Below are 21913 nucleotides of genomic sequence, written 5' to 3'. Positions count from 1 at the left end.
TTGCAGTGACTTGACGTCATTTTCCATTATGACGTCATATATTGGTAGTTCGGAGAAGTAAAGGCATAAAGTGCACTGTGATATTCTATAAGGGAATCCTTAACCTACCCGCGTAGTATACATTGTGTACTATTTGAAGGGAAAATATTAACCAATATGTCTGTCTTTTCATTTCAATTGAATTTCTAATATGCAGCAATCGTCAATGACCCCCCCCCCCCCACTTGCACTTTAAAATAAGATGTAAGATTCTTCACATCATATTTCATCAAACAAGTAACAAGACATACCCTTTTCCAGCGTTTCTTTGATATAGAAAGAATCCTTATTGAAAGAATCCAGAATTTCCTACCCAGCCTTTCTGCGTCTTCTTTTTGTCATGTTTGTTGACTCCCGCCTCAAAACAGTTATACTTCCGTTCTCTTTACACATGCGCATGCGCATATTACATGTGTGTATCGTCAGAGGTGCGTAAACGAAGATGGCAACTTAAATCCACACAGTATCTGTGTAATCATGTGTTTGATGAAACCCCGAAAGTGGGACACGTTATTTTTTTTATTTTTCTAGAAAGTAGACATGTTATTTATTTGTTTTGAACGATAAAAAAGATTGGGGACCTAAGTCAAGTCCCCAAACTTTTTGAGGCCCCCATTTTATGACTTGCGTATCTGTAGCAGGTCCCCAATATGGCAGAATCACACACACACACACACACACATACGTGCATAATGCCGAAACTCACTACACAAGACTTTACACCTGAAACTCACTACACTATGTTCTAGTTATGCTAACCAGAATATAAATTCATTTTTACGTAATGTGGGACATCTGTATATTGTTCTGATACTTGAAATATAGAAAAGCCGTCTCTAAAAATATTGAATTTACACCGGATACCTACGACACGGTGTCACATGACTCATGTGAACACACACGGGAAACTCACTACAGAGTGTTTAAACGTGATATATTACCCGAAAGTCACTACATTTAGTCTGGCGATTGATTGAGAGCACAGGAAACTCAAGCATTTCAACCATTTTCAAAAAAAACAAAACAAAACCCAACAATTTTTATTTTACAGTATCCCCCTTTACAGCAAACAGGACTATTCCGGATACTAAAGTAAAGGGGGGGGGGGGGGGTCTTTACTTTGGTATACGGAATAGTCCTGTTCGCTATAATTTACATGTGTTTATTGAAATAAAATCCCAGTCTTTTATGCATTGTTTTACTTCAGTTTATCACAAAATATTATCCGGAAAGTTGGTACCTTTAAAAGAACTATTTTTTTTTATATATATCAGACGATATGGCTTCTCGGCCAGTGCACGAGGTTGTGTTTAGCAATGAATATTTTCATATTTCAATGACCTTCATATCCGAAGAAGAGCCTTGGTTTGAAGTGTCACATTGTAACCTATATATTTGATCATAAGTTATATTAATTAAAGGTATTTGATGTTCTACCAAGGAGTGGATGCAAGGGTTGGAGGACGTGTACCAATCCTCAGAGGCAATGGGTCTAAATAGTCCGGCGTTATGCCTTCAGTGCGTCCATGGTTAAGCCCTGGTGGGGCATGGGATGAGACACCTGGTGTTGTAGCGTATACCCCCTTCAGTAGGTTCATCCTCCGGAAAATCTGCTTTATGCCTAGCCATTTAGTAATTACTTTCAGAGAATTTAGGATAATGGAGGATCCAGATGGATATTTACGTCCTAGGTTGAAAATTTAAAACGTTTCTATTTACCATTTTATTAATCGTCTATCATTGTATGAAAGTCCTTTTAAATTGAGATTAAACTATTTTTTTTATGTGTTTGGTATAAAAGTAAGGAAAAACTCCTATTTTTTTCCCCGACATAAATTGTGAAAAAGGTTCATTTATCATTCGACAATATAGGGTCTTTCATCGAATCACGAATACTGGTTCAATATCCGTTTTTAACATTTTCTATGTCACAGTATAAGTTGGATTTTATAATATGTCCTGTGTTACACAATAATATCAAATAAAAATAAGGTCTGATGAAAAGACGAAGAGTGGATATTGAAAATGTACATATACAGTAAATGTATTCGTCTGCTCATGCATTGTGTCCTTGTACAGAGTACAAGAATAGCTTTTCCCCCAAGCTATTTACCCCCCCCCCCCCACCCCGAAATTCTGGCTATAAAGCAACCCTACCACATCCACCGGAAACCTGGCTAACTATCAGTATTACCCCTAAATAAATTTGGCTATATAGCAAAATGCATCTTATTAAAAAATGATCCTTCATAAGCGCAATGAGCATTCAATTCAGTAGTTGAACGACTGCCAAAAGAATTTACCCCTTTAATCAATATATCAAAGATATTAATGAAATTGCAACCAACCACGTATGTGTATTGTAGGGAAGTTTCACTACTAGGGCTAGGGGATATAGCCACCCCTCAAAGGGGGTGACTCACTAAATACCATAGCCAGTCTTCCGATGGAAATCCAGACCAATCACGAAGGAGGGAGGCTCACTATTGATAAGTGTGGGGTGGGTGTGGGTGTGGGGGGTCTAACTATATTGCCAGACTCCTCCGGGGGAGGGGGGCTTACTATATATAGCCAATTTTCCGGGGGGAGTCTCATTATATAATACCGGTAATTAATATTAAGCAGATCTAAACAAGGTGTTCAGTCTATGAATCACCAAATCAACGTAAACTCAAATAATTCAAGACATCTTTAAGCATTTGAAAATATCAATTCATTTGATGCGCGCAACAATTCAATTGAAGATCTCTTCAAATAATTAATAATATCTACTATTCTAATTTCTAGCGCGCATTGATTAAATTGTTTATATTGCTCTGATACTTAAAATATAGAAAATCCGTCTTTAACAAAATTGAATTTTCACCTGATACCTACGACACCACGTCACATGTGAACACACACCGGAAACTCACTACAGAGTGTATAAACTTGATATATTACATGAAAGTCACTACATTTAGTCTGGCGGTTGATTGAAGGAATTAAAAGGGAACTCAAGTGTTTCAACCACTTCTCAAAAAACAACTTTTTGGGGAATTTATATAAATATCAGAGAGAGAGAGAGAGAGAGAGAGAGAGAGAGAGAGGCTGTCTAGTGTTTTGTCAGTTGAACTAAAATATACTCTTCTGTAACAGAAATTAATGTTAAAAAGATTTGAAAAAGGTTTTCAGTCTAAGAAGCTAAATTCAAGATAAGTTTAATTATTTGAAGATATCATCAATTCATTTGATGCTTGCAACAATTCAATGAAACATGTTCAGATAATTACTAAAATCTACAATTCTGAATTATTGCGCGCATTGATTGAATTCTTTATAGCATTGAATACTTTGATGAGTTGATTAGGCTATAGTTGAATTGTTGTTCTCTTCAAATGAATTACTGATATCAACAATTGAATTGATGCCCTCCACAATTTAATTAAAAAAAGCTTTAATTCAATTACTGGCGCTTCAATTAAATTACTGTGTGTAATAATTTAATTATTGCTCTCTTCAATTGAATTGATATTTATTCAATTGATACATGCAATACTTCTTCTAGATACAACAACTATCTAATTAGATCTGTCTTGAATTCATTATATTAATTGAAGTGTTTCTCTCTATATAAGAGTTGATGTGCTCATTAATTTCTTGTACAAAAATCGTTGTAAATAATTAAGATATTTTCAATTGAATTAAAGAGATTATTAAATCAATTATACGGAGCTCAAAATCACATGCCGCGCTGAAGTATTGCAGTCATCAGTTAAATAAATGCGCGCAGCAAACCCATTATTGCTCTCATACATTGAATTGATGGGCAGCGCGCATTATTTAATATATGGGCGCAATAATTGATGTGAACACCTAATCAATTGATGAGAACAATGATTGATTTGATGCGCACGTCAATTGATTATTACGGGTAATAATTGAACTGATCTTTTTATCTGAGTTTTTGTTAATTTGGCGCTCCTTATCAGTCACACTTGTAATATAACCAATGTTGCATTCAAAGGCGTCTGTATCCTGGATGTCCTTTATGTCGAAATACGACACCAAAGGCCATTTAAAGGTGACCATACAGGAAATATTCCTGGTTATATGACAGTGTACTACAGTGCTTTAAAGATCTTTTTTTTTAAATATCTGAATACAGACACTGCTCAAGTCACAGGAAGAACTTGTACCAAGGACTTTTAAAAATACTGTGTGTCCCTGCATCCATCATGAATCTGATCGTTCAGAGTTCAGGATTTTTCTTTCGTACTACTCTTTCAGCAATCTATCAAGAGATACTGAATTTATAAGACTCTATTAAATTGTCTTGATTTTTCATTAGTATTTGAGAAGACACTGAGTAAAAATACTCCTAATCCAATTTGTCACTTGCGAAGTCCAAACCTAATGAAAACTACACCAATTTTAAGACTTCTTTAAAGCAAAGTACAATCAACTGCAAAATATAGGTGTACATATTTATTTCATAAGCATACAAAGCTGATCAATTTAGCTCAAAAAACCTCATATGATGTAAATAAAGCTACTCTTTAGTCTTAAAACAGCAGACACTTAATGTTCATTCATATTTGAAATTTGAGTTAGCTATCAAACTTGAAATATCTATTGAATATAAATGAAAACAAGTTACAAGTAAGAGCATGGTACTATCAATTACATTATAAGTACATTAGTGTTAAACTGCAATTAGTTTTAGTTAAATACTGTTATATTATCTTAGTATATTCATTCAGTCTGTCAATCGCACATGAATATAAGGCCTTGGAATACCATTAAACTTTTTGTTCAATTCAAGATATAGATGGAGAATTATTTCATGTGTACTGCTGTTGATTATATATTTATCAATTTTGAATGAACCAATGTATGGTGTACAATGAATGACAAATGCTGATAATACATCTTGTATATAAAACTAGTATCAAAACCATTTACAAGAAAGATTTAAGAAATATATATGCCCTCCATATTACAATATTGAAAATGATCATTTAGAATGTCGGTAGCAAAAGTTACAATGTATCTATTAGTCAGAGGCAACCATTATATGTGATCTCTAAAGGTACTGAGCAGATATTTTCAAATAACCAGTTATTTGAGTCCTGACCTTTGACCTTGAGAGTTTAAAACCAATGGGAGCCATCTATTCTTTAGGCGGCACCAGACTACCAAGTTTGATGTTTGTCAAACAAGGGTTCTCAAGATACTGAATGGACAAAATCTGATGTCCAGAGTAGTTTGACCATTGACCTTAAAATGAATACTAGATATCTACACTTATGATGTGTCAGTGTACCAAGTTTGATGTCTGTCAAGAAACGCAAACTCAAGATATTGTGTAGACAATACCTATGTCCGTAGCATTTTGACCATTGACCTTGTGACTTCAAAATCAAATGGAGTCATCTACTCCTTAGGTAGAACAAGTGTACCTGATTTGATATCTGTCAAGCAAAGAGTCCTCAATATATTGAGCAGACAATATCTTGTCATGTCCAGTTTGACCCTTGACCTTGTGACCTCAAAATCCATGGGGTATCTAATTCTTAAGGAAAATTAGTGAACCAAGTTTGATGTCTGTCAAGCGAATGGTTCTCAAATATTGAACAGACGGTATCTTACTATGTCCAATTTTACCTTCAACCTTGGGATCTGGAAATCAGTAGGGGTCATCTACTCTCTAGGGGCAACCGCTGTACCAAGTTTAGTAACTGTCAGGTAAAGGGTTGGTTCTTTAAATATTCAGTGGACAATATTTTATTATGTACAGTTTGACCTTTGTCCTTGTGACTTCAAAATGAATATGGGACATTATGGGACATATACTTCTTAAAGGAAACCATCTACTTCTTAAAAGAAACCACCTACTTCTTAAAAGAAACCAGTATACCGAGTTTGATGTCTGTCAGGAAAGCGTTCTCAAGATATTGAACAGACAATATCTTACTGTGTCCAGTTTGACCCTTGACCCTGTGACCTGTAAATTAATATGGTTCATTCACTATCTAGGGGCAATCATTGTACCAAGTTTGGAAACAGTCAAGCAAAAGAATTCATTAGATATTGAGCAGACAAGATTTGCTCTACAGACCTAATTAGTCATGTAAAACAATATATACGTCCCCTCTCGTTCAAATGGAGGGGGCATAAAAATTGGATTAACTCTTTGTAACACCTCTGTCAGAAGTAATTTTTTTAACAGCAAACTTTCCACGACACCATGTTAAACTGGACAGCGATTTCTCCTTCCAAATGGATTTTAGACAGCAACCTGAGCCAGAGTTTTTCCTAGTTTGATGAAAGTCTCAAATTGTCTTTACAAAGCTGCCTTTTCTGCAGTGGTCCAAGTGTGGCACTGAACATTGGCTGTAATAAAGAATGGACAGTACATATCACTTGAAACAGTTGTACAACAGTTTCTTGAAAGATTGTCCAACTCATTTTCTCTATCATTTACCATAACTTAAAGTAAATGATTTCAAATCAATAATATATTTTTTAAATGTTCTATCCTAAACCTTTATTAAACTACCAATAGATATTTAATATAAAATAAGAATATTGATAAAACTGATGTATGCTCCCCAAAATACATCTCACCTGAATGAACTATTTCAAATAACAAATGATTCACACAATGCTCAATAAATGTTGATATATTGTTGGAATGAAGGTTTCTTTATCATATATAAGGTATATGTTGAGTGATGTTGACCTTTACAAAATGACCTTGAGTGACCTTTGTCTGAAAGCCATTTGACTATTACCTATCTGCACGATTTATGATCCATACTTGTTTAAAAACTAATGAAATAAGGCACTTTTCCTTATATATAAGGTGTATATTCTGAGTGAGCCTGACCTTCCCAAAATGACATTGGTCCAAAAGTCTGGTCATGAGTAAACTTTGAGTAGAGTAACAGAAAAATATGACTGTCCAAAATCCCAGCATTAAATTGGTGCAGCCTAAAGAACATTTGACTTTTGAGTCATGTGATCATGACCCTCTACAAATAACCTGGGCATAAGGTTTATGACATACTTCTTGGCTATAAGCAGCCTTTGTGTCAAGTATGACTTCTCCATGCACCTCTAACTTAGAATATTAACATTCCTAAGACTTCATAATCTGAAACTCCTAAACTGTGCCCCTAAACTTGTCTGAATGACTTGTGTTCAGGGTCATGACATTTCTTTGATCATATTTTAATTAATCTTGTATAATTTTCTGAAGTTATTTCATAATAAAATTACATTATAGAGAAGAATTTTGCATTGCACACCCAGAAACCTTGACCTAGCTTGTCCAAATGATTATCATCTGATGCTGGTTGTTGCACATTCTTTGAACACAAGCAACCTCTGCACCTAGTATATTATTCTCCTGTTTATTTCATCTTGCAATTTATGGCAAGGACAAACAAGATGTGTTTGTGAAACACAAATGCACCCGATAATGGCCAATTCTGAAGATGGCCAAGGTCAAAAGGACAAATATCTTGGTACCAGTAAAAAGATCTTGTCACAAGAAATGTTCATGTACAATATGAAAGCTCTAATATTTACCATTTAGAAGTTATGACCAATGTCAATTTTTTCTCAAAAAGTAGGTCAAATGTCAAGGTCAAAAGGTTTAGTACCCACGGAAAGGTCTTGTCATAAGGAATACTCATGTGAAATATCAAAGCTCTAGCTCTTACTGTTCAAAGGTTATTAGCAAGGTTAAAGTTTCAGACAGAATGACAGACAGGACAAAAACAATATCCCCCCCCCCCCCCCCGATCTTTGATCTAGGGGGCATAAAAATATCTGTAATCTTGTCCAAATGACCCTCTGCTAAGGTCAGGACATACCCTTAAGTTAAAGCAAACAAGGCTCAAAATTTTTCTAATTTCAAAGAAACAACAAAATGATCTAAATTAAGTAAACTTTGTCCAATCATTATGAAAACCCTAGGTGCAGATTTTTATGTCTTTATGATTTGAGAGAGTGTACACATTTTAAGAAAATTCCATTAGCTAGTCTCCTAAAATGAGTACAGCCAAAATTATGCCTACAGACAAATCGACAGACAGACAGACCAACAGACAGACATGGCGATTCTAATATACCCTCCTAAACTTCATTTGCTTGGGAATAACAAAATATAATACAAATTATGACATACAAATACCTCGCTTTTTTCTTCCCGACTTCCTAGATGAGCTTGGGGGCCTCAGTATCTGCATTCCCTCTGAATGTAGTCTACAACATTGAAGAGATAAAGCTTTAAAATGTTTGTACTGCTGTAAGTTACTATTAACAAAATGTAAATGAACTTTAAATATGTAATATACATATCGCGTTTTCCAAACACATAAACAAGTTACTTCCACCCTGTGTATGTGGGGACTCGGGCAAGTGTTGATGTCTCTATTTGAGTGAAATCCAATAACAAGAATATTAGTAATTGCTTCCCCAAACTGCATCTAACCAATGAAGTTGAAATACTTCATGTAACAAATGACTTGCACAATGATATATAACTTTTGAAATAAAGGTTCTTTTCTATATAAGGTACATGTTGAGTGACCTTGATCTTTCCAAAATGATCTTTAGTGACCTAATCATTTGAAATTTATTAAGTTGCCTATTTAACTTATCTGTGTAATATATGGTCAATACCTATTCAAAAACTTTTTCCTTGTTAAATATAACCTTATTTTATTACCAAACATTTTGTCTTCACGCCGCACAACACAGTACACGTTAACATTATTTCACATTAGGAAATACTGGTCCAATCATTTTAAATATTGAATGTTTTTAAATCTTTTTTTTTTTAAATGCATTCATTATTTCTAAGTTACATTTTAATTTCTGAGGTGCAGGGTGGTGAGTAGGAATGTTATTTTTGAAATCATCACAATTAAATCATATCAAGATTGTGAAACTAAATTCAACATGCTTTAAACCAAATTTCAATGTGTTGATTGAGAGACAAAAGATTTTTGAAATCCAAATATAAACTTTGAATATTTTAGAAAGAGATAACAATGTTAAAAAGTTCTTGGATATCAACATGGTTGGTTACTACAGGCTTCTCAAAAGAATTGATCACTTTGTATTGACATTGAAACTCACTTAACAGTTTAAGTGTGTGAAAAATCTGTATTGACAATGAAACTCACTACATGTGTGTGATAAATCTGTATTGACATTGAAACTCACTACATGTGTGTGATAAATCTGTATTAACATTGAAACTCAATATATGTGTGTGATAAATCTGTATTGACATTGAAACTCAATATATGTGTGTGATAAATATGTATTGACATTGAAACTCACATGTGTGTGATAAATCTGTATTGACATTGAAACTCACTACATGTGTGTGGTAAATCTGTACTGGCATTGAAACTCACTACATGTGTATTGATCTGTACTGACATTGAAACTCACTACATGTGTGTGATGTGTACTGGCATTTAAACTCACTACACGCATGTGATAAATGCGTACTGGCACTGAAACTCATTACATGTGTGCAAATGTGTACTGGCACTGAAACTCACTGCATGTGTGTGATAAATATATATTGACATAAAACTCACTGCATATATCAGATGTGTTCTAACATTGAAACTTGCTACATGTGTGATAAATGCATATGTATATTGGCATGATATCACGTGTGCATTGCATGTGTGTGATAAATGGAATCCTTCATTCGTATGAATGGGAGATAGGGAAATTCCACCGAGGGGACAAGATTTGCAGTCTAGGACGAGACTTTGCTGAATCTTAAGCAGTGAATCTTGTTCCAGAGGTGGAATTTCCCTATCCCACATGAGCAAATAATAAAGTGTTATTTTTCTCACATTTTATCAGTTCAGTATTTTAATTCAAGAGCTTTGAGAAAATTCAAAATTATTGAAATCCTTCTTTGAATATATGCAAAAATTAATTACACAGTATGAAGATCTCAGCATACCTGAAAATGGTTTACAATATAAGTGTAAAGTACAAAACCCAAGGTTGTCCATAAAAAAGCTATACATAATATATATCAAATTGAAATTTGAAGAAAACAATACAAACTATTTTTCTTTATCGTGTAATGTAAATCAAAAAATATACGACATACATATGTACATCACAAGCAAAGATATGTCTTAGCAGTGTAAGACAGAAAAATCTTGTATGGCTGTCTCACATGGGTTGAGTTGGTCTCACACTAGTGATTATGTGAGAAAGATGTATATTGCCTTATACTGGCATGAGCCTCACTATTAATATATAATCAATTGAAATAGAGTCTGTATATTGATGAAGCAAACTAAAGGCCAATTTCATTTGTCCAAAACTGGTGTACACTGCATTGCATACGTTATAAAACTGGTGTAAAACAACGCATTGAAAAATAAAATAAACTGTCGAAAACAAAAATATGGCAGAACATGTTATTTTCATTCTTGCCACTTTTATAATATATTCAAATCATCCAAATCCTTGACATAATTCACAAAGATCCCATAAAAGCATGAACATGATACATGCATGCAAACTATATAAACGGTGAAGCTGTTATGCATGAATTCTCATATTTTCAGTTGATGTTAATTTGTTAATCACCTCATATACCCTGACAAACTAGACAGTGATTCCTTATATTTATGTTCCCAGAACTTAGGGTATACTCTGTTCTCAATAACTATACAAGAGATCCTTTATATGCAATCTTTTTAAGATGATTGTACGTACATGTATATCATTTGGATGTGCAGAAAGATAGTATTTTAGTCTGAATGTGCATGCATTGGATTTTGGTACACTAACTTGGGAATCAGTCTAAATTTTTTGTTGTTCTTTGAGATTGTTTAATATTCATATTGTAGGCATTTATTAATTAAGACTTGTAATTTTTAAGATTTTTATTTTTAAGATATTTTTAAGATATTTATTAACTGATCTGCATGTTCAAAATGACCAATCTGCACATGCATGCAAAATTTCATTTTGATTGGATTTAATACTAAAATGTCTGTAACTTTCTTATGAATAAAGTGAATGAGTTGATATCACAGCATAGTAGATAGTATGTGTATCTATATAGATTGGTGTAATACAAAAATGCCAACACTCAGTATATGCATATCCTGTCTTTTGAAGATTCTATATTTTTTCTATATTTCAAGGACCATAATGTTTATGTTTTTCATTAAATTCTTCTGAAGTTGAGGATTTTAGTATGTCTTGGCACTTACAAATTGGTATGGTTAAAATTACTAGCCAGCATGTGCATGCACAATTGTGCTAAATTTTGATTAGACAATTTCAAAATCTCCACAGCTTTCTTATATATGATGCAAACATGAAATTCAAACTAATTATGCTAATCATATGTACATGATACAAATACCTGTTGGATGACATCAACAGAATTACAGATTGACATATGCACATAACGTGCATTGCTTTCTTTCATTTTTTGGTACTGAAATGACCACAACTTTCTTATTAAAGGGTAATTAAATTAAAATGATTTTTTGCTGTTGATTTACAATATGAATACCTACACATGCACACGTCAAGCATTTCATTCTGATTAGTTGCATACGTAATATTTAGATAACTGGTAAATCTCTTATGAATGAGAAAAATGGAATTATATTGACATATTCCAGGTACATACTATAAAAACTTAGAACGTAAGATTATGATTAGTTGTGCAGAAGCACAATGACATAATTTCTTAAATGGGGGGATGTTTGCTTAAACTACTCTCACACATCCTAACTGAAGAGCAACTTGAACTGACCAATGCAAGTCTGTCTTCCATTCTGAGTGATTGATGAAAAGTTCCTGTGGTTTTAAAAACGATAGAAAATGCATTGTTCCTTCAAATATATTGTTGGTGCGAACAGATATTCTAAGTATTTTTACAAACTATGGTCTTTCTCTGATCGATTGAGAGGGGTCGTAAAATCTTATGTCAGTAAAATAAAGGAGACATAATAGAAATTTGAAGGAGTGATTATTGGGATACCAGATCCCCCCCCCATGTAAATATAGAAGAGAGAGGTTAATTTGTGATGAGCCACTGTGATGAAATCTCCAAATGTTTTAGATATACATATACAACAATATAAGATAAACAACTTTGTATTCAATATTTGTATTCACCTGAGAATGGATGTTAAAATCCAGAAAGCACTAGCGATTTGAATATATTTTGGAACTGCATATTTTCCTGCTTTTTTATTTAATTATTTTGACTGTGTGATATCAACTCTTTCTATTTGGATTATATATATATATATATATATATATATATATATATATATATAAATTGATGATCAGATGGAGTTCAATCACATAACATTTATTTCTCTACAGGCTGTTTCATAAGGGGATGGTTTCCCCTCACTCGTCAGGAAAAAAATGACATCTAACGAAAAACATCCGCATGGCTGAGAATATGTTACACAGAAACATACTGGATAGTTGCTAAGCATGATTACACACATGATTGAGTAAATAGAAATATATATATATATATATATAGAGAGAGAGAGAGAGAGAGAGAGAGAGAGAGAGAGAGAGAGAGAGAATTAAATACACATTAAGTCTTAAGGTTCAAGCCACATAATGCTGTAAATTGTAGGTGGAGGACCTCTGGATAGTGAGTACATGCTGCATAGATGTTCCCCATGACCCCCACCAATGATACATTGCCTGATAATTCATTTAAAAATGTTAAAGGAAAGAAATTCCAATCTTGTTTTTGATATTGCACTTTCTTCTCATTTATTTTGATAAAAGGGGTGCTTAGTTTATTAAATTCCTGAAAAAAAAGCAATCGATAGAAAAATGCTGGTTAAATTTCGAATTGGAGCCTAGTAGGAAAAGAATACAGTACCTAAAATTTCTTGTGGTTAAAAAGTTAATTTCGATCTCATGGTGACATGGATGATTATTTATATGAATAATTTGTCACATACTTGACTCCAAGGAGGTTAGGTTCTTCATAATGATATCCCAGCTAGTTCCTCTCTTCTTTCTATGTCTCTACTGGCATTTTGAGACACATAGTTTTTGGGTGGTTTTCCACTCCTATTACAAGCTTCCTTAAACAGCACCTGGGTAGCCACTTTCAGAATCATTTACATGGTTCCCTGCATGTTTCATCTGTATCTCATAATCTGTTGCGTCAACTATGAAAAAGAAACTTGACATTAAAATCAAATGCAAAGAATCTAATGAAACATTAGCTTGCATATACACATGTATTTATATTATTTTTCAATCTAACATTGCATGGTGACACATATGATTAACATATATAACATGGAAATATTTCCTAAACATGGATTATTAAAGTACAAATACATGTATGCATATTTAAGAAATAAGTTTAATTTTTTAAAGTATTTAAGGGCATGAACTGCTGGGTACCTGTAAAGTGCGAAACGAAATCGAAACGAAACGAAATCCGCCGAAACGAAACAAAATCTACCGAAACGAAACAGATTGTATAACCGATCTCTTTTAATTATATCAGTTAAGCCGAAGGCCTACATCAAAGGGGAGGCGAATTTTATTGATATGTGGTAACTTTCACAGGGGCCTAAGATGCCATTTTTAATTATTATAATTAAAAGAGTTTGGTTATACAATTTGTTTCATTTCGCTTAGGTAGGTTTCGTTTCGTTTCGGTGGGTTTCGTTTCCTTTCGACATATTTCGTTTCGTTTCGGTGGATTTCGTTTCGTTTCGCACTTTACAGGTACCCTGAACTGCTGAGCTTTACGCCAGCATACTTCATGAAGAGTGTTGGTGCTTCATGAAAAGTATGGTGCATGTTTATGCCCTCTGACATGTAAATAAACATCATGATCTGAATTTTTAACATATTATGAACACTCAACTTAATATATTTAGTGGTACCAGACTACTATACATAAATGTAAGCTTAAATATTCTTGTATGTGTTGCTCTATTTCTACTGAATAGAAGTAGAATAGTATTCTTACTAGGCCTACTATATAATTGATACCAATAGAATTCGAATGCTGGACAACTCGCCCCCAAGACAACTCGCCCCCTCTTAGGACAACTCGCCCTCTCTCAGGACAAGTCGCCCCCTTCTCTTGAGACACTTGCCCCCCAGGGTTTGACATTAACTTTTTGGGGCACTAGACCAATCGGGCTACTTAAAATGATTTTTGCTAGACCTGACCTTACATCCACTAGCCCTGACCAACGTTCCAGAATTTTTTTTTATAAGATTCTCCATATCTAAATACATGTACTTAATTTAAATGAAAAACGTTAAGTTTGAACTAAAATGCATTTAATTGTCTCAAAAAAATCTTTAATCTCGTCATTCAATTTGATGCTTTTACTTTCAACCCTATTTTCAGTTTCATTAAATTTTTACCGGCACGGAAATTCTTTAATCCATTTAATAGAATAAATTGACCTCAATATTTTTTTTAAAATTTCTATTTCATAAGCCCTAGCTGCTTTGTTTCTTCCCAACGTTTTCCTTTTTTTTTCTTTCTTGAGACATCTTTTGCTTTCATTGAGGACGAGATTTCATATTTGATTATATAGACATTCCCGCACATATGTTTAATAAACACTTTCTTATATTCAATTCAAATGAACTGTTTTGGTGTTTTTTTTAATGAAAGTGAATTCAATAATTCTATTTAACCAAAACATAACTTTACACACTTTAACAATGTGTAGATGTCGTAGAACATCACTTACGACCGCGACTTATTAGAACTAAAGATAGAGATTATGTCATCATGCGGTTCATTAAATTGCTCGCAAACTCTTTACAGTTATTTTTTTTATGAATAAAATATTTTATGATTTAAAGTAAAGTTTCTTAAATTTGTTCATATTTTTAACACGACCAGTCGGACTAGTAAATAAACATTTTACCCAACCAGACCTATCATTTAGTAGTCTCGGTCGGTCGGGCGTGCCTTAGTGTCAAACCCTGCCCCCAATATTATATATAAATATATTATCACATTTTATTTTTATTTTGTGTGTGTTATTTACACTTTTAACATTTATCAATGATGAAGCATGTAAAACTCTAGTAAACTCGCTAGTTACATCCAGATTAGATTACGGAAATGCATTGCTTTATGGTGTTCATTCTAAACACACCAGCAAACTTCAGAGGGCACAAAACACAGCTGCAAGATTAATAACACGCTCAAAAAAATCCGACCATATTACTCCTGTTCTAATAGATCTTCACTGGTTCCCAGTTGAGTACAGAATTCAATATAAGATACTTCCTTCATACTTTCAAATCTCCCAACAACCTATCTCCAGTTTACATAAAGGATATCCTTACAGTTTACAATCCCACACGATCACTAAGATCCGAATCTCTGCATCTTCTCCAGGTACCTCGGACACGTACGAAAACATATGGGGATCGACGTTTGGACAAAGCTGCATCGAGTCTCTGGAATTCTCTGCCTTTTAAACTCAGACAATGTACTTCATTGTCTAATTTTAAAGTGGACCTCAGAATGCATCTCTTTAAATTAGCTTTTAATTTGTGATTATTTTTATATACTTAGTGCTCTTACATACAGCTCTTACAGTGCTGTTAACAAAAAACAAACAACCCCCCCCCCCCCCAAAAAAAAAACCCTGCTGTTTGTTATTATGCCTATGTCCTTGTTATGTATTTAATTATTCCTAAGGGTTGTTTTAAATTGTTTCATATGTTATTAGGGTAATCATATCATATCGCTATATATTAATAATAATATTTATGCATTTTAATTCTGACACTATGAATATTTTATTCACATGTATGTGCACATCGATTTTATATTATCTTTTCTTTCACATTTGTAAAGCGCTTTAGAGAACTAATGTTGATAGGGCGCTATATAAATCTTTTAATTACAATTACAATTATAAAGATACGTCTTTTTCTTTCATACTTTAACACGAATGGTAAATTCTAATAGAATTATACATATATTTAATTATTGCATTTCAGAAAAAGTTATATTTTTCATAAATCAATTGGCAAGGAAAATTATATTTACTGATCTTCAGGTAATTGATTAAATGTCTCTAATACTGAGAAAATTTTGAGGGTGTGGGTGTTTCTTTTATCGATATAGTATACATAAGTGTAAAGGTGAAGCATGAATATTCTGATACATGTAATTATCTTTTAATGCATTTCTCAACTAATACCCGTTGAAAAATAAAATTCCCATTTTAGAAATTTTATAACGGCTTTGCTTTACTGATTCTTTTTACGCGGTGATTTCAAAGTGTAAAGAACTCTGATGATGAGTAACTCATAATGTTTGAAGTAAATTTATAACAGCTTGGGGGAAATGAAACAATTAGATTTAACAACAGACGCAGATTATTGATAATTATACTACGTCAGCTGTAGACCAAGCTAATACTCTCCCTATACCAAACGCTAACTTGTTTCCGCTGAAATTATATATTTTACATGTACATAAAAGTGATGATGAATTTACTGAACCCAAACACTGGATTTCCACTAAAATCGTTCGTCTTGCATAAAAAGACATGAAGTTCGGTGTTAATGTGAACACGTCTTATTGTCTGTGATGTATATACTATCTATAAGAAATTCATTAATTTTTGGTAATACACCTCTTGGATTTAGACCAAAAATAATAATTGTAAACATGTATGATATTTAGGAGCGAATTATCTCAAGAGAGGGGGCGAGTTGTCCCGAAGAGGGGGCGAGTTGTCTTGAGGGCGGGTTGTCTTAGGGGCGAGTTGTCTTGAGGGCGAGTTGTCTTGGGGGCGAGTTGTCCTGATACCTAGAATTCATATACACACTATGGCAAAAATATTACAATGTAGGTTCATTGTTAATATTATTAAAATATCATACATACATGTATATCATACTATTTTACCACTACCCCTACAACAGACATGGGCAATAGGCCAATCCAAAAACATGAGTTATCTTTCCTTGATCCGGGACGTAGTGCGCTTGTGTAACAGTAGTTTAAGACTTCCGGGTAGTATATTCGAGAAGCGTCATTATGAACAGTTCCGAAGGCCGCAAAGATATTGCTGTATAATTTTTACAGTAATCACGCCAACAAATATTTTAACATTAATAAAAAATCCCAATTCATAGGTTTACTTCATACACGTGAAAATAAGCAACTTTGCATGTAAAAATAATACAAAATTAATGTTTTAAGTAGAGGAGGATCCCCCCCCCCCCCAAATAGAATGTTCTATCGTTAAAGAGAAGGGCCTGTCCCGAGACGCAGTTAGATTATTCTAACTACCCCCCCCCCCCCCATTTTCCAGGATTTTACGACTGAAATTAGTATATATCATATATTGCATACATTTCCTCAGAATCTTTAGCCCGTGTTTTAATACAGTCATATTTATAATAAAATATCAGAAGTTACTTGTTCAATATCAATGTAGTACATTCAGCGATAACAGTTCTGCCACGTCAAGTTATGTCGAACTGACACCTCTGGATTCTGAAAATGTCCATCTCTTCGATTGGCGAGTAAAATTTATCCCAGCTTGTACTTGTAAGTGAGAGGCCACTGACAGATTTCCAGCTGTCTGCCCACTTGTAAACTACTTTATACAATTTCAAATACAAGTATAACCATAAAGAAATTCATCGTCACAAACCACCTTTAAACTAACATTTAGACGTGCAATGTTTTGAAAATAAAATAACTTAAAATATAATTGAACTCCCTGAATTTATAGTCGGCAAGAGTGTGTACCTGTATACAGCCATTTTGGGTTAAATATTTGGAGTTTTACTCAAAAGTATTTTGTAAATTTGTGGCGAAAAGGGGGTATAAATCTGAGATTGCAATTTCTATTATGACATGATACGTGCCTATACATAATCAAGTACATTTCAAGGAGGCTAAAACGAATAAAAGAGGGAAGATACAGAGACGTCAAAAGTATTCTATTGGGGGTTAAACTTGCCTATCCCCCAGATAGTACATTTGAGAATATGGCAGCTCCCCCCCCCCCCCCCCCCCTAGATCACACAGATCTATGAAAAATGATTTTTATCAATCGAGCAATATTGAACGAAATTAATTTTAAATTTTTTATTTAATTACCTATTTTTCTGCATTTTAAATATATCGGTTGATATTAACAATTCCAGCTTCATGCTGCAATGTACAAATGATTTGCACACAGAATGAACACGTCCAGGTACTTTGGAGAAAGTTACCCAAACATTGCAATCTGGTTTATTTTTGAAAGAGTCGATTGGTAGTGGTGGATTAATTTTAGCCCTGATAAAACAACGAGAGCGTTGATTTCCTAATTTAATTGATTTTTTTTATTATTTTGGAAAGGGGGGGGGTATGCAAGATCTTTGCACGTGTCGATCCTTGTAAAAACCCGAGCTTTGAGTTGATGAGATGCCATCATCTCTTGAGAATCAGAAGTTCTGTTTTCATACAAAATAATTATGTCAGTCGTTATTGGAGACATATGTAAGCAAATGAATGTCTGCGTGATTTCAAATTTAATTTTTAAACAACCCCTCTCCCCCCGAAAAATCACACCCGACTCGATCAAGAAATTCGTTTTAGTTTCCATTAACATTTTCTTACTCTCTCGTACAAATAATTTCAACTGTTTTCGATTTTGAACAGCACCCATACTAATATAGATCTAACTCTTATAATATATGCGAAGTATGAGTGTGTTACTACCCGGAAGTTGTCATATTCACACTAAATGTAAGAATACAAAGAGAGATAACTCACGTTTTCGGAAAGGCCTATACTCATTATACTGCACAGGTATTTTAATCAATAAATATATATAAATAAATAAAAGGAAAAAACTCTATCTCTATAAATAGATGATAAATACACTATATATCTATCTATATGCATCCCCCCTCCCATTTTTCTATTTGTATCCATTTACAGATTAACAGCTGATTAAAAATTCAGATACCTGTAAATACTGGTAAACAGACAGACAGACAATGGTAATACATGTATATGCAGCACTGACTGATGTCTATAAACAATGATATCCTCATTTTATACTTACTAATACATAACTTTAAACACAGCACTAAGAAAATAATCTGACCCCTTTTTTTTCTTCTTCAGTCGGTCTACGGCACGAGAAAAATAATCTCCAAGTGCTGACAAATTCAAAAACTTCTGAATTTTTAACAATACTATTTTACATTTGTAAATGGTGCAAAATACAGATAATATTTTGAAACATAGGCTACACAAAATTTATTTACATAACTTCATTTATTTGAGAGTGTGAAATAACAAGAGTGTGAAGATTAAAACACTGTTACGTAATCGTTAGAGATGTCTATGAAACTCACGATAACATGTACCCAGTTCGAATCTCGTAATGGATTTATTATTTTTTTTTTCAATTTTATTTTTAGAAATACATATAAATAGTATCTGATTTCTTACAATTGAATAAGTAAAAAAATAAACAAAGATAAAAAATGTCATTTCTGCAACTTTATATGAAATTTACAAAAAGCCCTGGGGATCTTCCCCACTCGATTGATCAGTCTGTACATGTTCTGGTGCCGGTGTTGCGGTGATCGCTGTCGCTAGTGTTCAGGGTCGCTCTAAAAATAGCGGTAGCCCTTGACCGAAACCCCTTTATTTTTTTTAATGTAAGTTACACCGATTTGGCAACACTCTGAGAGAGAGAGAGATAGAAATCCGGATCTGCTCTTGCCTTTTCATAAATTCAGTGAACTAGATTGGAGTTTCCATTTACTTAAAAAGTATATCTTCTTAACAGGACAAACATTGATAATTTAACATGAATTTGGTCTGGTATGAAAACACTGGATCTAGCTGCATGCACAAATGGGGATGGGGTTGGAGAGAAGAAAGGGGGGGGGGGGGGGACTTCATTTTGGGACAAATTACTTTATTTTTCATTCTATTCATATTGATGAGAGACACTTGAACCGCACATACTTTAAATGTCCTTGTCCCATTTGATTTCAACACCCTTTATTTGGAAATTTCTTTCAACGCCTATAAATCAACATATTATATAAAGTTGTTTATAGCCATGGCGTAAAGTCAACCATCAGATAAATTAACCCAAAATCTTTGCAACTGGTCGATGTTGGAACAAAATGAAATCTAAACAATTTCTTAAAATAAGGTAAACAATATTTTCCCAAAGAACTTGTTTAACCGCGCTTGACCACACCTTCCTTATTAAGGGGAAAGAGGCTGGAGCTATCCACCGGTTACCAGTTAATAATATCCAAAAATAGTGGTAATAAAGACCCAATTTTTTGGAGCTATGTACTTGTTTAATTTTCTTTGATATTGTCGCTTTGAAACGGGGTTTATATCTTTGAAAATATTGAAAATATTTTGCCAAGCTAAGATAGAATATTCTAAAGAGGAAATTCCAGTTGTTCGTCAGTTTGTTATATATCAATGTTATACATTAAGATACGCATATTCATCAAAGAATGACAAATATACTGTGTATAATAATTCAATTCTCATTTAATATTTAGAGAATTGTTGCTTTTAACGATGTTCATATGTCTAAAAAAAAAAACGTGTACACCGATATTGTATTGAAGAGGAAATTCTAACTATTCCTTGATTCTGTATTTGTAAAACATTTTGTCAAATCAATGATAAACCAAAATACTGAAGATAATCATGATGATATAAAACAAACACAAAAACATACAGAAAATGAAAACCATTGAACTAATTAAGCTTACACGCATCTAATTGTATCTTAGTCGTGTCAAAGGTCAACTTACTTTTTCTCACCATTACTGCAGAATAACGATACATCACATACCCCAATGTATTCAAACTAAACGGACGGGAACAAAAATATCAATTTTAAATCATTAATTGACTACTTATATTCAATTAAATAAACAAAAACACTTACATTTGCATTGTCATCCACTCGACCTCGTTTCCTTAGGAAGTTGAATTTGCGCATGCGCGAGAATGTGGCAAGGATGCAAAGTGTGTAAGCACCCCATTATGGCTCGGTGTTGTGTGTAACAAAAGTCGTGTGTAACCCGGAAACTCACACTATACAAAATTTTGTATTTTCTGGGTAAAACACGATGAAAAATTCCGATTTCAAGGGGTCTCCAAACCTACGACACACTTTTGTGTCGTAGGTTCTGAAAATGTCATAGGTTGCTCGTGTGTAACCTTATACGTGTCGTAAGTGTCGGCATAGTGCGCGAACACACACACACACACACACACACACTACAACACCATGTATGTCAACATCAATCAGACAGGATTTAGTGTATAAGTTCTCACACACACACTACAACACCATGTATGTCAACATCAATTAAATAGGATTTAGTGTAAGTTCTCACTCACAGACACTCTACAACACCATGTATGTCATCGATCAGACAGGATTTAGTGTAAGTTCTCATTCACACACTCTACAACACCATGTATGTCAACATCAATCAGACAGGATTTAGTGTAAGTTCTCATTCACACACTCTCCATGGCAACATCAATCAGATAGGATTTAGTGTAAGTTCTCTCTCACAGTAGCCTGTCTCAGTTTAAGAATTGATCATACGTGGAACATGTTCTTGCGTATCGAATCAGTTGAGAGACTTAAACACTAGAAGGAGGTGAAAATGGAATATTGCTGCATAAAGATGGAACGAAGCTGATTCAATCACGTTTTTCATAAATTGAAGTTGTTAATTTGCCATCATTCAAGGTATGAAGCAGATAAAAAGGTGTAATATTGAATTAAATTAATGCTCATCACCAGCAACTGTGTTTTAT

The 21913-nt window shown here is 33.7% G+C and overlaps 1 protein-coding gene and 1 long non-coding RNA gene across 13 annotated transcripts in view; one reads left to right on the top strand and one right to left on the bottom strand.

Moving 5' to 3' along the window:
- The window catches only part of LOC125681142 (uncharacterized), a 63894-nt gene that overhangs the window by 40733 nt on the left and 1248 nt on the right, over positions 1–21913 (top strand). The window contains exon 14 of one of the 11 annotated variants that reach the window (XR_008800431.1): positions 12430–12566. The exons of 9 other annotated variants lie outside the window; for them this stretch is intronic. Coding sequence is in view for 1 of the 2 variants with exons in the window: in XM_056156064.1 (XP_056012039.1) it covers positions 1461–1535 (75 nt within the window). In the remaining variant the exon portion in view is untranslated. Of the gene's footprint in view, positions 1–1460; positions 1818–12429; positions 12567–21913 lie in introns of those variants that run through there. One more of the 11 variants, XM_056156064.1, reaches the window with a different exon arrangement.
- On the bottom strand, positions 4492–21248 carry LOC130052073 (uncharacterized). Of its 2 annotated transcripts, none has more exons than XR_008800433.1 (4): positions 21027–21248; positions 13035–13247; positions 8222–8292; positions 4492–6414 (listed from the first exon to the last, which is right to left on the bottom strand). It is a non-coding gene; the product is annotated as an uncharacterized LOC130052073 (long non-coding RNA). The 2 variants fall into 2 exon arrangements; XR_008800434.1 differs by lacking the exon at positions 21027–21248 and adding an exon at positions 19155–19321.

Source organism: Ostrea edulis, chromosome 2, assembly GCF_947568905.1.
Source record: "Ostrea edulis chromosome 2, xbOstEdul1.1, whole genome shotgun sequence".
Lineage (NCBI taxonomy): Eukaryota > Metazoa > Mollusca > Bivalvia > Ostreida > Ostreidae > Ostrea > Ostrea edulis.
Note: the sequence above shows the minus strand (reverse complement) of the source record. Positions and strands in the feature narration are given on the sequence as shown.